Genomic DNA, 15,602 nt, shown 5'->3' with positions numbered 1-15,602 from the left:
AGAAAAGTGTCTGAAAATAGTTGATGTCACCATCAGCACAGCATCAACCCAACTGCCTGTTCATACCTTTGACTTGTATCATAAGTGCCTACCTGGGCTGGGTACTTCTCTAGATACAAAGAATAAAGATGTAAACAAACAGTCTGTACCCTCCAGTAGCTTAACACTAGCCAGTTAGGAATAAAACACAATAAATAATACATAATATAATTTAATGCCAAATATACATTAATGCTTTGACCAACATAAAGTCAGTTTGACTGTTGACAAGAAGACCATCAGAAGAGTCCATGGACCAAGCTACATCAGCCATATTCCCTATCTCAGGAAGATCACCTTCCTGACAGGGTCTTACTGGTATCCCAGAAAGGGAAGTCGGGCAGGTGATAGGGTTCTGGAGTCTGGGTGGGTCTCTCAGTGTGGGGATCTGATTGGGACTGGGTTAATTTAAGAATGGTGTACCTCTCAAGTCTTGATAAATCAAAAAAGTTGTTTGATAAGTGAGCAGTTTCCCTAGTTGAGCCCTCTCTTGTTCTTAATCAGTCTGTTGTTGAGATGCGCTGATTTAGGGGAAGTTCTCAAGTAAATCATGAAGTACATTTACTGGTTTATAGCCTTATCTTTCAGAGAAGGCAATGGCACCCCACTCCAGTACTTTTGCCTGGAGAATCCGATGGACGGAGGAGCCTGGTAGGCTGCAGTCCACAGGGTCACTAAGAGTCAGACACGACTGAGCGACTTCATTTTCACTTTTCACTTTCATGCATTGGAGAAGGAAATGGCAACCCACTCCAGTATTCTTGCCTGGAGAAACCCAGGGACAGGGGATCCTGGTGGGCTGCCGTCTGTGGGGTTGCACAGAGTCGGACACAACTGAAGTGACTTAGCAACAGCAGTAGCACCAGCCTTATCTTTCTGGTCAAGAATTTTCTGAAGTAAATAGTAAAATCATGAAAGTCTCATTGATGGAGGCAACCTTGGTTTCCGGTCCTGATATTTCTGTGCAGAATGCAAGCTATCTCAGTGCTCTCAGGTCTAAACATGCAACAGAGGCCACCCCAGGTCATCGCCTGGGATGTGCCATGTGATCCTCAGTGTAGGGTTGCCAGACTTAGCAAACCAGAAATATTTTATCTGGTAACCCTATCGGAGTGCTGTGAATTTTTCAGTGAATTGTCTGTGTATTATATTTAGATTCTCAGCTTCTCAGGCAGCATTAGAATAACTAGCAGTATCCAGAAGATATTCCCACAGGGCATCAGCTGAACTGAGTTGAGCTGCTCCCTTGACACCAGCACCGCGTGGGCTCTCATTCACCACAGTTTCCACCCACTCCTGAAGGGATCTGAGTTTTAGGGAGTCTGGAATGGACTTGAACTTCCTAAGATGAGCTTGGTGTGCTGGGACGTGTCTCTTTCCTTCTCTGTGCCCTAAAACATGAGCTGGAGAATCTGAGTAATTGGACACCTCCCCCCCCCAGCTCCATGAACCATCCGTGTGGGTTTTTTTTATTGCCATCTAACTAATTTATAATATTGTGTTAATTTCAGGTGAATAGCAAAGTGATTCAGTTATATATATTTCTTTTCAGATTATTTTCCATTGTAGTTTATTACAAGATATTGAATGTAATTCCTGTGGTATACAGTAAATCCTTGTTGCTTATTTAATCTATGTTTAGTAGTTTGTATCTGTTAATCTCATGCTCCTATTTTATCCCTCCCTGTCTCCCCTGTCCGCTTTGGTCATCATAAGTTTATTTCCTATATCTGTGAGTCTGTTTCTGTTTTGTATGTAGATTTGTATTACTTTTTAGATTCTACTAGAAAACTAGTATTAGTGATATCATATAATGTTTGTCTTTTGCGTTTGACGTACTTCAGTTAGTATGATATTCTCTCGGTCCATCCAATGTTGCTGCAAATGGTAATGTTTCATTCTGTTTATGACTAGTAGTCCATTGCATGTATGTATGTGTGTGTATATATACACACACACCACATCTTAAACCAGTCATCTGTTGACGGGACTGGATTGTTTCTATATCTTAACTATTGTTAATAGTGCTGTTATGAACATTAGCATGCATGTATCTTTTCAAATTAGTGTTTTCTTTTTTGTCCATATGTGTACCCAGGAGTAGAATTTCTGGATTATATGGTAGCTCTATTTTTAGTTTTTTAAGGAGCCTCCATGGTGGCTGCACCAATTTACATTCCCATATGGATGTTTTAGTGCTGCTTTGCATTAAATACAGTCATCAACATCCAGGTCAGAGGTGTTTGGCAAATATCTGTGACCATTCTATTATGGGTTTTGAAATGTTTGGAAATCTGACCCCTGATTTTGTTATAATCTCTTTGGTAACTGTTATTAGGTGGTGACCTAATAAGAAATTATTAACTAGGGAGCTATAATTTGGAAACTTATAATTTTCTTAATGGACATTGATTTGTGTAACCCTGATTAAAATACAATGAAGCCTGAGGCTTAAATGTTTTATTCTGAAAGTTTGAAAGGATGGGAATTGACTTTAAAAATGTATTGGCTTGAAAACCTTATTGAAATAATATTATTCAAAGAGTTTTGTGAGCATAAAATGATCTGACAAAAACTATTCGATGCCAGCTCCAGTGGCCTTAGAAAGCTGAGGGAATATAGGTTTCTTTAGATGAGGTCTGGAAAAATGCTTCCAGATTACCTCAGGGGTGAAAAGAAAATTATTATTCCATTCCACGGCCCTGCTAATTCTTTTCAACATTGATTCTGTCAAGTAATTAGAATCTAAATGGAGGAAACATTCATAATTGTCATTTATTATACTTTACTGAAGGTGACTGCTCCCAAGAAGCTCTGACAGGACAAAAACAAAGTGATTACGAAAGAAATGTGTAGGCGAAAGGATCAGGCCTTCCTACACACATTCCCAGAAGTCAGTCACGGACAGTGGGTGGGGACGGTTCCAGATTAAAATAGGCCTCTGCAGCTATGAGTCTTCAAAGACAGTCCTCTGCTATCATGTTGTCAATCGAGTGATAATGAGTCCTGTTTCCCCTCCCTCTCTCTCACCACAGACATACATCATGTAGCTCTTTGTTACTTAAAAGCATGTAAAAGAAAGATTACCCCCCTCCACCCCAGCACCACAGTGTGTACTTCAGAAGTGAAATATGCAATCGGTTAGGGGTTATATTTAAAATACCTCCTCCCCTTTTATCATCGTATTTCTTCACTTGGCATAGGCTAAAATGTGAGGTGTGTCTGCTGCTGTGAGAATGTTTTTTCCCCCCTAATTTCTGAAATAATACCATACCTTGGAGATTAATGTTTGGGCTTTATCAAGATTATAATAAACAAATACGGCTTTGATCTAAATATTTTTCAAAAGGTTGTTGCTGATCATTCTTGGTTCCCTATAATCTTATAAGAAAGCCTTTGGGCTTGCCAGTCTGACACCCAGGGGGACATAAATGCAGCTGCCTTTTCTTCCCCCTCATTTCCACGAGAATACTCTGTTCTCAGTTTCGCCCAAATTAGTCCCAGGATTTCAGTTGTCTTTTTTGTCCAACATTCCATCATGCAATTCATTAAAATCTTCACATGAAATATTTAACAGATGAGTTATGTCATAATTCACATTACAGTTTTAAATGGTTATTCATGTGGTAAGTCATTTATCCTGGACATTAGCAGACCCCTGGAATGGGCTTGTATTTGATGTAAGCAAGGTTAGGCTTCTTTTCCTCAACACTGCAGGACAGTGGCCTTTTTCCAAACCCCCACTTAATCATGAAATATTCCAAAAAAATGACATTCAGATTCATTGTTAGTTCTACTTGCAATTAACTATTTTGAAAACAAACAGAAGAAAACATTTAAACAAATGTGGCTTGGCTAACATCTATGACAGTTGACCGTTAATTAAGGCGAGTTTTAATCCAAATGTGCCAAATGTGCCATGCCTTGTTACTGTCGCTGCTAGCCATCATTGCTGTGGGGCACAAAGGAAGGGGCGATCAGGGACTTTGTCAGAGGAGGGCTGAGGACAACGTGTAAGAAGAGCCACTACCCTGCTTGAGGAATACGACCAGTCAGGAGCTCTTTTTCTGGTTGAGAGAATGTATGGCCAGTATTTACTTATAGAATTTGGGTTTTAAGAAAACTTGTTTCACTCCCAAGTGATGAAATACAGAGGAAATCCTTAGCACATATTTATTAACTTATTCGAGTTTTATTTTCTCTAATAAGAATATAGTTCTCTACCATATCCCTACCCATGGATTGGAATCAGTTAGGAGAAAACACTCCTGTGTGTGGGCCAAGCCAGCCCAGAAAAGCTCTGGAACCTGATGTTCTGCCTGAGCACCGGGATGAAATGACTGGCCGCATGCTGCCAGCAGTAGCAAGTCGCTTGGGAAACTTTGTGACCAGGTAACCTGGCTGAGGAGCACATGGAGCGGACAGTGGCAGTGTTGGGACGGTAACTCTTTTGGATTCTGTATGCTGATCTAGCTAACCTTGCCCTGAGAATGCACGAGTAATCGCAATTCTAAAAAGGGTGAGTGATAGTATTTGAAGAGTGGACCACATCTTTCATTAATCCTGAAGGGAGAAAGTCCATTTCAGGCTTACTCAGCTGAAAAAGAATCCTTGCCTTCTGTTTTTTGCTTCTTTTTGCCAGTGCTCACATGGCCCTCCCCTTCACCCCCTACAAATGTATTATAATTTTGTAGACTGTTTCAGTTCAGTTCAGTCGCTCAGTCGTGTCCAACTCTTTGCGACCCCATGAATCGCAGCACGCCAGGCCTCCCTGTCCATCACCAACTCCCGGAGTTCACTCAGACTCACATCCATCAAGTCGGTGATGCCATCCAGCCATCACATCCTCTGTCATCCCCTTCTCCTCCTGCCCCCAATCCCTCCCAGCATCAGAGTCTTTTCCAATGAGTCAACTCTTCGCATGAGGTGGCCCAAGTACTGGAGTTTCAGCTTTAGCATCATTCCTTCCAAAGAATACCCAGGGCTAATCTCCTTTAGAATAGACTGGTTAGATCTCCTTGCAGTGCAAGGAACTCTCAAGAGTCTTCTCCAACACCACAGTTCAAAAGCATCAATTCTTTGGCGCTCAGCTTTCTTCACAGTCCAACTCTCACATCCATACATGACCACTGGAAAAACTGTTTACCCCCTAACATTACATCCTCAAGGACCTTGGTAGTAGTGGATAATATGAATTTATTGTAGTTGAATTTTCTGTTGAGTATCAATATATTGGGGTGAAAAGTGTACTTGATGATGAAATACATAAAGGGTTAAAACTAGGACTAAATCATCATATGAATGTTGACAACACTGTCAAACCTTTAGAGTTTTGATACAGGTAATTTTATTTTGTATTATTTATCCCCATCCCACAGAAGTCCTGTTCATGTGACTTTCTTTGTAGAGACAGAGAAGTGAAGTGATGTATCCAAGGGTACTTAGCTGTCTTAGAAGCAGGGTTCACAACAAGAGCTCTTGGTAAATATTTTCCTGTTTATAATTTGTTGATGGCAGTAGGATTATTTTTCTGTCTCCTGGATTTGTATGTGAATATATCACATGGCTGGGGAACTGGGCAAATGGAGGTAGGGGTGTTTATGTGAGCTTGCGTGCCAAGCATGGTGAGCACTGTTTTACAAACCAGATTTGTGCTCTTAGGAGTATGTTGCAAGTTGAGGCCAAGCCCACAGAAAATTATTTCTAAATGAATACAATATGAAAAAGTTATTTTATTTCTAATTTTACATGTAACATTGTTCTTTGGTGAGTCTCGGATTACACTTGAATGCATGTCTGTTAACCTGATATGAGATGCATGCATGATTTCATCTTGAATGCATTTGAATATAATAGCACTGGAAATGTAATTTGTATTCTCAAATTTTATAAAGCAAAATAAATAAATCTTGGGGGTGGTAGCCACACTGAGCGTATTGCGTTGATTTCTTTGGGCTTCTCTCAAACTAATTACCAGCTTCCCCTTGCAAATCCAGGTCTTCTCACACGGGCAGGTCTGTCTGCTCTAGATCCTTCATACATAAGTCATCCTCATTTCTTCCACCTCCAGGGAGTGGGTAGCTTGGACAGATCTGTGGGGAATGTATGTTTAATTCTCAAGGGAAACCAGTCTTCAGTTCCTCTGCTGTGTTCCTGTTATCAGTGATGACTCTCCAGTTAAACTCTCTGAGGTGATGAATATGTTCTGGGTCTGTTGGGTCCAGTACACTCAGTAACCACTAGCCTCCTGTGGCTATTTAGCACTTAAAATGTGACTAATGCAATTTAGGAACTAAATAATTAATTTTATTTAATTTTTATTTAAATAGCTATATGTAGCTAGTGGCCACCAATTTGGACAATGTGGGACTAGAGCCTTTGAGGTCAGCAATTGGTCCCAATTCCAGTGTACTAAACCACTGACTAAAAAGCCTCTTGATGAGAGTAAAAGAGGAGAGTGAAAAAGCTGGCTTCAAACTCAATATTCAAAAAATTAAGATCATGGCATCCAGTCCCATCACTTCATGGCAAGTAGATGGGGAATAAGTGGAAACATTAACAGTATTTTCTTGGGCTCCAAAACCACTGGATGGTGACCACAACCATGAATTTAAATGACACTTTTTCCTTGGAAAGAAAGCTATGACAAACCTAGACAACATATTAAAAAGTAGAGACATCATTTTGCTGACACAGGTCCGTATATTCAAAGCTGTAGTTTTTCCAGTAGTCATGTACAGATGTGAGAGTTGGACCATAAAGAAAGCTGAGCGTTGAAGAATTGATGCTTTTGAACTGTGCTGTTGGAGAAGACTCTTGAGAGCCCCTGGGACTGCAAGGAGATCAAACCAGTCAATCCTAAAGGAAATAAACCCTGAATATTTATTGGAAGGACTGATGCTGAAGCTGAAACTCCAGTACTTGGCCACCTGATGTGAAGAGCCAACTCATTGGAAAAGACTCTGATGCTGGGAAACAGAAGGCCGGAGAAGGAGGCAACAGAGGATGAGATGGTTGGATGGCTTCACCGACTCAATGGACATGAATTTAATCAAACTTCGAGAGACCGTGAAGGACAGGGAAGCCTGGCATGCTGCAGTCCGTGGGGTTGCAAAGAGCCAGACACGTGACTTAGTGAGTGAGCAACAATCACTGACATTCTGCAAATGAAGTGCCTGTATGTGCGGGTGTTTGAGTGATGCTCTGTGCTCTTGTCTGTCAGCTCTGAGCATCCTGAAGGGTGAACCTTTCTTCAGTGATTTGACCACCCTCCCCAGGCCTCCATCCCTGGCTGTTGCATCCCTCATGTCTTCATTTCAATCCATTGACCACCTAGCTCGTACCTGATTTCTGAAAAACATGGGAGGAAGAGAAGGAGGGGAAAAATAGATAGAAAGGATGTTAGAAAGTTGAGGAAAAAAGAAGACTGAATGGAAAGGTTACACGGAAGCTCTGTAATCTGTATCGCTAAGCTGAAAATGAGTACCCAGGTGTTCTTTAGAGGATTGAGGTGTGTTAAGGAATAGTAACCGACTAATTGAAGCCAAATTATGAAATGTCAGTGCTGTCAATGCATGAATATTTCACGTGAAAGGCTCTGGGGCTCTTTGGGGTGGCATTTCTCGTAAAAATGACTTTGCTATGTTGTTATTTCCAAAGACCATCCCAGTATCTTAGGGTCATTGACCTAGGACACTTACACAATATTAGGGTGCTGGGAAGGATCTTAAAGAACACTTTTTTTCTAGGTGTGTTCTGCCCCTGGGAGGTGAATAAGGAACCACCAGATGCTTTTATGGAAAGGGAACTCTGTCTCCATCCTTGTGTTGAAAGTTCCTGATAGGGAACCATGGAGCCTTTGCAATCAGATGGAAGTTAGGAGCCCCATGAATTCCAGGAAAAATATGTTGATGATTTTCTGGACTGTCTAAAAAATTTCAAACTCCAGGAATGGTGTTTTAATTTTCTGCATTCTCTTTGGGACTTGGGTTTCGCTAAAACCGTTTCAGTCCTTGTTTTTCTTATTAAATTAGCAAGATTGACTTGAATCAGAATATACCATTATGGTTTGAAATGTTGAAAGAACAGGATAGATGGGCATGACAAATATCTCAGGTTCCATTTAGGATGTGTGGGGGTGGAGGAAGGGGGGGACTTGCTAAAATAATTATGATTCTTTTTTAAAAAGTTAACCTGGGGAGTAGTCACATGGTAAAAGTTGAAAAAGTTAAAAGTTGAAAAAAGGGGAAAAAAAACAAGAAATGAAAATAGTGAGAAGCTAAATTTATGTTTGTGAAAGCTTATATTGGTTTTTCTGAATAAAATTGGCATGGGATGCCCTTAAGCATTTTTGTTTGTGATGGGGAATTTTTATTCTGGTTTTTAAAGGGTTTTTGGTGTTTGTTTGCTTGTTGTTTTTTGCTTTAAATCAGTTTGTACTTAAATAACTAGCCAGATGCAGCCAGTGGCTGTGGCTGCATAACTCAACTCATCTCGCTCTCATCTCCCACTGTCCAGGTCATTTCCCCAGTACTTCTTGTTCAAGGCGTTCATTGTGGACTTTCTAAAATATGGATCTGAGATCCTTTCACTTGTCTACTGAAATATCTTTAATGGCTCTTCCAGCCCTAAAGCAGGTGCCAGCAAACTTTTTCTGTAAACGACCAAATAGTAAGCACTTTAGGCTATGTTGGCTATTCAGCCCCTGTTGCAACCACTCAATGCTGCCATTGTACTAGACAGTGTATAAACAAATAAGGCTGTCTGTGTTCCAATAAAGCTTTATTGACAAAAAGAGGTGAATTTGGCCCTTGGACCAACTCCTGACCTACAGGGTACTCTTCAGGTTTGTTGGCCTGACATTCAAGGACATTTTCCATTTGACCTCAGCCTGCACAACCAAGTTCCCCACTCCCATTCTTTGAAGCCTCAGAAGACAGTATGGTTTTTTAAAAGGCTCTACCCTTTTGCTTGTGCTGTTTCTGCACTTGAGTCCCATCTTTCCTCTGTTTTTTTCCTATGAGTCAGATCTCCATGCTTTATCTGATACAAAGTTCTTGTCAGCTCCTCCAGGCCAAGTCCGCCCCATTCTTTATGCTCCACAGTCCTCTGTTTAAGCCTCTGATGTTGCTTTTACCATGTGACTACTCCCCAGGTAGACTCTGAGGGAGTGTGTGGTCTCATTCCCCTTATTACTCAGCTTAGATCTTGGTGTAAAGGCCACTGAACAATTGGTCATGAAGTTGGCCCACCCATGGGCTTGTGAATCTCTTAATCCAAGCTGCTGCTAAGTCTCTTCAGTCGTGTCCGACTCCGTGCGACCCCATATACGGCAGCCCACGAGGCTCCGCCATCCCTGGGATTCTCCAGGCAAGAACACTGGAGTGGGTTGCCATTTCCTTCTCCAATGCATGAAAGTGAAAAGTGAAAGTGAAGTCGCTCAGTCAGACTCGTAGCGACCCCATGGACTGCAGCCCACCAGGCTCCTCCATCCATGGGATTTTCCAGGCAAGAGTACTGGAGTATATTAACTTGTAGGTGAACAAACTACAGACTCAGAAGGGGGAAACCATGGGCCACAGTTGCTGGAGGGGGCAACAAAAACACAGCCAGGGCAAAACAGTGCAGATCCATTGTAGTCAGGACTGTCTGGGAGTCCTTTGGCATCGACCTCATGGCCCAGACAGGGAGTGAATGAGGAGTGAGGGAAGCAATGTCTAGTTTAGGGCATCAGGACCAGGGAGAGGATGCAGCCTGCTGGAGGGAGATCAGAGAGAAGCAGCAGGCATGATTAATGGGATGGAGGGACTGACTCATGAGGCAAGATTAAAGCACTCTGAGGAGCTGGGGTACAGACCGAAAGGGGCAGATGATAGCAGGCTGCAAGTATGTTAGATGGATAAACACCCAGGAGGGAGCAGCTCGCTTCATTAGAGAGGTGAAAATGGGGCCTCCCTCAGAGAATGGGAAGGGTGCTCAGAAAGGGCACGGGTGACTGACAGGGGAACTCAGTAGATGATGGGTGGGCCAGGGGCAGCTCTGGGTTGCTCGGACTAGAAACATCATGGAAAGGTCACCGTGGGGTGACTCTTTCAGGGAAGCCTCTGCTTTTATCCTGTGGAGTCTCGAAGCCTGCTGTGACTGCTGACCTGGGCCTGTGAAAATATTAAGTACCAGTCATTGAATGTTTCAACAGTCCTGAGGCCTTCTGCATGGAAGTCAGCCTTCTGCCATCCCTCCCTATCTTTAGTAGAACCAGAGATACTTGGTCCAAGCCCCTTCTTAAATCCAGGGCACACTCTCACCCCTGCCTGCTGGTGGATCTGACCAGAAACCCAGCCAGCACCTTGATTTACAGCTTCCTCAGTTGGCTCGTCTCCAGTAGTGATATGGCTTGTCAGGCATTTTGGAAGACAAGATTCATTTGAAACTGCAGTGACTATCTTCAGGCTTCAATATCAGCTTCCTACAGGTATTCTCTGAGATTTTCTCCAGAGTTAGGAAGAGCAGCTTCTGCTGTAGTCTGACCAAATGGCCCATATTGTGGTAGTTCCTCCATGGACAACTTACTCTCTTTAGTAAGACCTGTAGAGTAACCGTGCTCAAATTGATTGCACATTCAAATCACTTGGGGTGCTTTTTTAAAATAGCTGTGCCTAGACTCCACTTCCAGGAATTCTGATTTAAACGGTCTTACTGTGGGCGGTGCAGGGTAGAGGGCAGGGGTTGCTTCCCTGGTGGCTCAGATGTTAGAGTCCACCTGCAATGCAAGAGAACCGAGTTTGATTCCTGGGTCGGGGTGATCTCCTAGAGAAGAGAATGGCAACCCACTCCTGTATTCTTGCCATGGACAGAGGAGTCTAGTGGGCTACAGTCCATAGGGTTGCAAAGAGTCAGACACAACTGAGTGACTAACACTTTCACTTTTTTTTTTTCCCCCACTGTGGAGGGGGAAGGCACCAGGCATCAGAACATTTTCTTTAAGTTCCCCATATGGTTCTAATGTGTTGAGAACTGCCACGGAAAAACCTTTATTTGGGTATGATTATAATTCACACTGATGTTACTCTTCTATCTAGCTAGCTAGCTAGGTACTGACTATGCTATCACCTGAATGGTTTTTCTAAAAAAGCAAGCATTTACCAATAGGCCATCTATGTGCTTGGCCCCATGCTGGAGGCAGGGATCCAGTGGGGAATAAGAACGTGTCCCTGTCCCTAGGGAGCTTATGGTCCAGAAGGTAGTCACTTAAGGCAAAGCAGGATGAACCCAGAGTACTGACATGGTACCTTTCAGAGAATTCCATTCTGTGTGTTGCAGCTATGCTTAACTTGAAATTCTGAGTGCAAAGATAGATAAGTCTAAGTGTACATGTCATAGTTAAATATGACTCTCAGGTCTTGCTTCAAAGATTTGTTTAGGAAGTAGAAATGCAGTTGGTAATAACAAGGGTAACAACCCAAGGTCTTCATGAATCTTCAAGTTCCTGAAGCCAGCACAGCAATGTTTTCCCAAGGTGGGAGGTGTCAGGGGGCATCTAACACGGTGGCAAGGTAAAACTATATGAGTGAATTTTGGGGGGGTTGGTAATCATGTATTTCTTTTACTAGATATCATTATGTGGATTGAAGTTACTGTAGGTATTTCAGCAAAAGAAGAAAGTGTGGAAAGATAAATAACAATACTGTGATGGTGATGGTTTAGTGGCTAAGTCATGTCCAACTCTTGAGACCCCATGGACTGTGACCCGTTAGGCTTTTCTGTCCAGGGGATTTTTCAGGCAAGAGTACTGGAGTGGGTTGCCATTTCCTTCTCCAGGGGTTTTTCCTGACCCAGGAATCAAACCCAGGTGTCCTGTGTTGCAAGCAGATTCTTTACTGACTGAACCACCAGGGAAGCCATGGTGGTGTGCAGATATGGCAAAAATTGGGAAGGTTATGTGCATGGATTGAAGTTTGCATAACTGCCCAGGGCTAAATGGTGCCCCTTGTGGGGAGTATAGTGTTTCTAGGACAATCTCATTTTTTCTTTCCATCTCCTCTAGAGTTTTCTCGCCATCTGATGAACTTTTTTCTCTGACTTGAGTACTTTTCCTAATGGTTGTAAGAGTTGCTTTGTCTTGACTTCATAGAGAGAAATATTGTGAGCTTGTTCATGGCATAATTCTAAGGTTCCCTCGAATTCTTCTTCCCAAAATCTCAAAGCACTTTCTTAACCTCCTCCATTTCTGTACCTTTCTCTCACTGGAAGTAGCTTTCACTCTTGCTTTAGGGAACTTTTAACAGACAAGCAAAGAACTATATAATTCCACAGAGTTCCTGGGGAGAGAAGATCATTGAGATGTGGATACTGGGGACCAGTTAAACTAAGTCACATCATGACCAAGGGACTCACTTGCAAACATCAACCCATGACAAGTAACTTTTCAAATTTCATATCTCAAAACACTTGCAGAATATACCTTTAGGTACAGAAGTTTATGCATTAATGACAGAAACAGAAACTCTGAAAAAACCATGATCCTCTGAATATCCTTTTTACTTCTATTCCTGTTTTCAGCTGTGCTGGGCAGAGTGTTGACCACAAGTGTGTGAATTTTAGAAACACTCAAGTAACATCTCTCCAAAGAGCCATGTGCACTGTGCTCAGTCTGTCCTGTCAAAAGTTATATGAGTGTAGGTAACCTTGAGCATTCCTTACCTGAACAATAAAATGTCTTAGTTGTATGCTTCACTGTAAATTTAGTTTTTAAGTGTTCTTATCTGATATGCTTACATCAGCATCTTGCCTTGACAGATAATTTTCTATGATAATCTTAAATAATTGTGTAAAGAGATCTCTAATGCCTTGTTTCATTTATAATTTGTCCCAGCTGTAGGCATTCAGATGAAACTTGAATTTTTCCAAAGGAAGTTCTGGACTGCCAGCAGACAGGTAAGTTATAATCAGCATGTTGAAGCATTAGCAACACTGTTATTATATAGGTGTTCACATTTGAGTACCCAGAGCCCAAAAGTGCCAGATTTCCGATGAATGTTTGTAAAATGAACTGCTGGGCTGCTCAGGTTACCTTTCATTTCAGTGCAAAGTAAAGGACTGACAGCATGTGAGACACCACATGCTGAGAAAGCAGAGAGTTTGCTCCTGAAAACAGCTGTAATTGTGAGATCAAAATAGTGACCACCGTAAAGAGAACTTTTTCTTCTAAATATCAGGGACTTTTGCGAATTTGCATAGTGACTTTTCAAAAATCTTATGATGCCCAATTATTTGTGAGTCTCTTTATTTCGTTTTTGAAGGATTCTGCATAGCTGGGTTATACTAAGCATGCATCTGCTTTCTTTGGCCAAGGGCTTCTCTGCCTTGGATAATCTGGGAACATTCTTTACTTGCACTGTGTATTCTGTACGAAGTAATATCAGTGGTGTTTGTTCAGTAACTCAGCAGGAATGGCAACACATAAGATGTTTCCATCTGTCCAAGTCTATATGTTGAGATGGTATATAGTTTTTCAAATGAAAATACTTTAGGAATTTATGCATCAAGAACACAGAAGTTTTTAAAAAGTCAGTGGGAAATAATTTAAAATTAAATAAATACTTAATTATATTTCTTGTTACAGAAAGATTTGAGGTCTTAAAAAGATATCACTATTGAATAAAGCATAAATTAACATGGACAACATAAATTAAAATGAAAAAGAACCAGGTTACTCCTAAGTTGTCTTTTTGGGGAACACAGGTATACCTGTGGCGGATTCATTTCGATATTTGGCAAAACTAATACACTATTGTAAAGTTTAAAAATAAAATAAAATTTAAAAATTAAAAAAAAATTCTTTATTGAATTTGTTACAGTATTCCTCTGCTTTATGTTTTTGGTGTTTTGGCTGCAAGGCATATGAGGTTTTACCTCCCCACCTAGGGATTGAACTCGCAACCCCTGCATTGGAAAGCGAAGTCTTAACCACTGGACTGCCAAGGAAGTCCCCCAGATTAGCTTTTATATTACTGTCTGGGGCTGGTACTCATCCTAGAGAGGATGGGCAGATTCATCCTGGAGCATTCCCTTCGGATGAAACAGGCGAGGACTCTGATGGGCTGCCCTTCAGTAACCTGATGGCAGCCTTAGCAGATGCTGGTGTGTCCAAATGACATGTTTCCTTTTGTTTCCGTCTCACCTCACAGTGCGCCTCTCTGGATGGCAAATGCTCAATCAGCTGTGACGACGAGGTATGATGGTCTCCTGGGCCTGTCTCTGCTCTGATCAAGTTGGGGCAGGGGTGGGGTGGTGGCGGAATGACTGAGGGTGCTTTCTCACAGGGGGAATGTCTCACAGAGCCAGATCTAAGAGGTTGCTGTGAACCAGTCTCCAAAAACCCAAGGACATTTGCTTTGTTTCTTTCTCTTTCTTCTCCCAATCAGATAGTTTTGGAGAGCTGGGAAAGTATAATTTAAATGTCCCATGAACAGCACTGTTGGGATTTTGGCGTTTTATAGAACACAATACAAATTACTGACATTTGAAACTCTCACTACAATTCTCAGAGTTTTCTACCAATGTGGTACCTCTTTTCATCTTCTTAACCACCTAGTAAAATGGATTGGAATATATGTCTCACTTTGCAAAGGGGGAAACTGAGCATCAGGTAAATTAAATGTCTTGGTTAATTTCATGTAATAAAGAAGCTTAAAAATCTAAGCGTTGAAAACTCAGCATGTTGCATTCTAGCATACTGCTTCCCTTCTACAACTCCCTTTCCCTCCCTTCTTTCTTTTTCCTTATCTCACTCCCTCAGTCTTGGGAGGACAAATTTGAATTCCACACATGAGCAGTAGAATAAAAAAGATATACCACTGTCCCAAGTTTGACCATCAGATTTAAGTTTTTATAGCATCCAGTCCCATGTACCTTCTGCCCCACATCTTAGATCAACCACATGTGAAGTAGCATTTCACCTTGGCTCAGGCAGCCTTCTCTCTCTGAGTCAGCCAAACCATTAGTCAATACATAAAGTGGAGCTTATAAATGATCACTCATTTACATTCCTTCTAGTTACCACAGGGATTAAATAAATCCTGCTGCTGTCCTAACCAAACATAATTCCAACACAGAAAATATGGATTAGAAGTATATTTCAAAAAAAAAAATAGGCAAACAAAAGGCAAGTAAAGAAATATAAAAGAGGGAGTATGGGCTGAAGGTAAAGTACAAAATGCTCAGTCCTTAAATATCCGGCAGTTAAAAAAGAATCATAATAGCTGTATGAGTTACTACTATTCAAAGAGTAAAAGCAAAAGCCTGACTTTTCCTGACCATTAGATCAAAAATAATTTTCCCAAAGGAAAGAGTACCCTGTGATGTTTTATGACCAGTACCCTTTCAGTAAGTTTGGGAATGCCGTTCATAGGCTAGTCAAGTGGCTTCAAACCTCTCCTCTGTTTTTGAGGCATTACTTGTCTTACTGTAATGCTCAGTTCAAAACCACACAGCTCAACAGTAGCATTGATTAATCAGTGTTACGAGGCCCTGTGTTAAGCTGCTAACTCCAACTTGTGTTAGAA

The 15,602-nt window shown here is 41.5% G+C and overlaps 1 protein-coding gene across 1 annotated transcript in view; it reads left to right on the top strand.

Moving 5' to 3' along the window:
• The window catches only part of CACNA2D3 (calcium voltage-gated channel auxiliary subunit alpha2delta 3), a 901,045-nt gene that overhangs the window by 798,102 nt on the left and 87,341 nt on the right, over nucleotides 1–15,602 (top strand). Inside the window, exons 28-29 of the mRNA XM_070359574.1 lie at nucleotides 12,911–12,972; nucleotides 14,226–14,270. Coding sequence (XP_070215675.1) covers nucleotides 12,911–12,972; nucleotides 14,226–14,270 — 107 coding nt within the window. The remainder of the gene's footprint in view (nucleotides 1–12,910; nucleotides 12,973–14,225; nucleotides 14,271–15,602) is intronic.

The sequence above is a fragment of the Bos mutus genome, chromosome 22 (genome assembly GCF_027580195.1).
Source record: "Bos mutus isolate GX-2022 chromosome 22, NWIPB_WYAK_1.1, whole genome shotgun sequence".
NCBI lineage: Eukaryota > Metazoa > Chordata > Mammalia > Artiodactyla > Bovidae > Bos > Bos mutus.
Note: the sequence above shows the minus strand (reverse complement) of the source record. Positions and strands in the feature narration are given on the sequence as shown.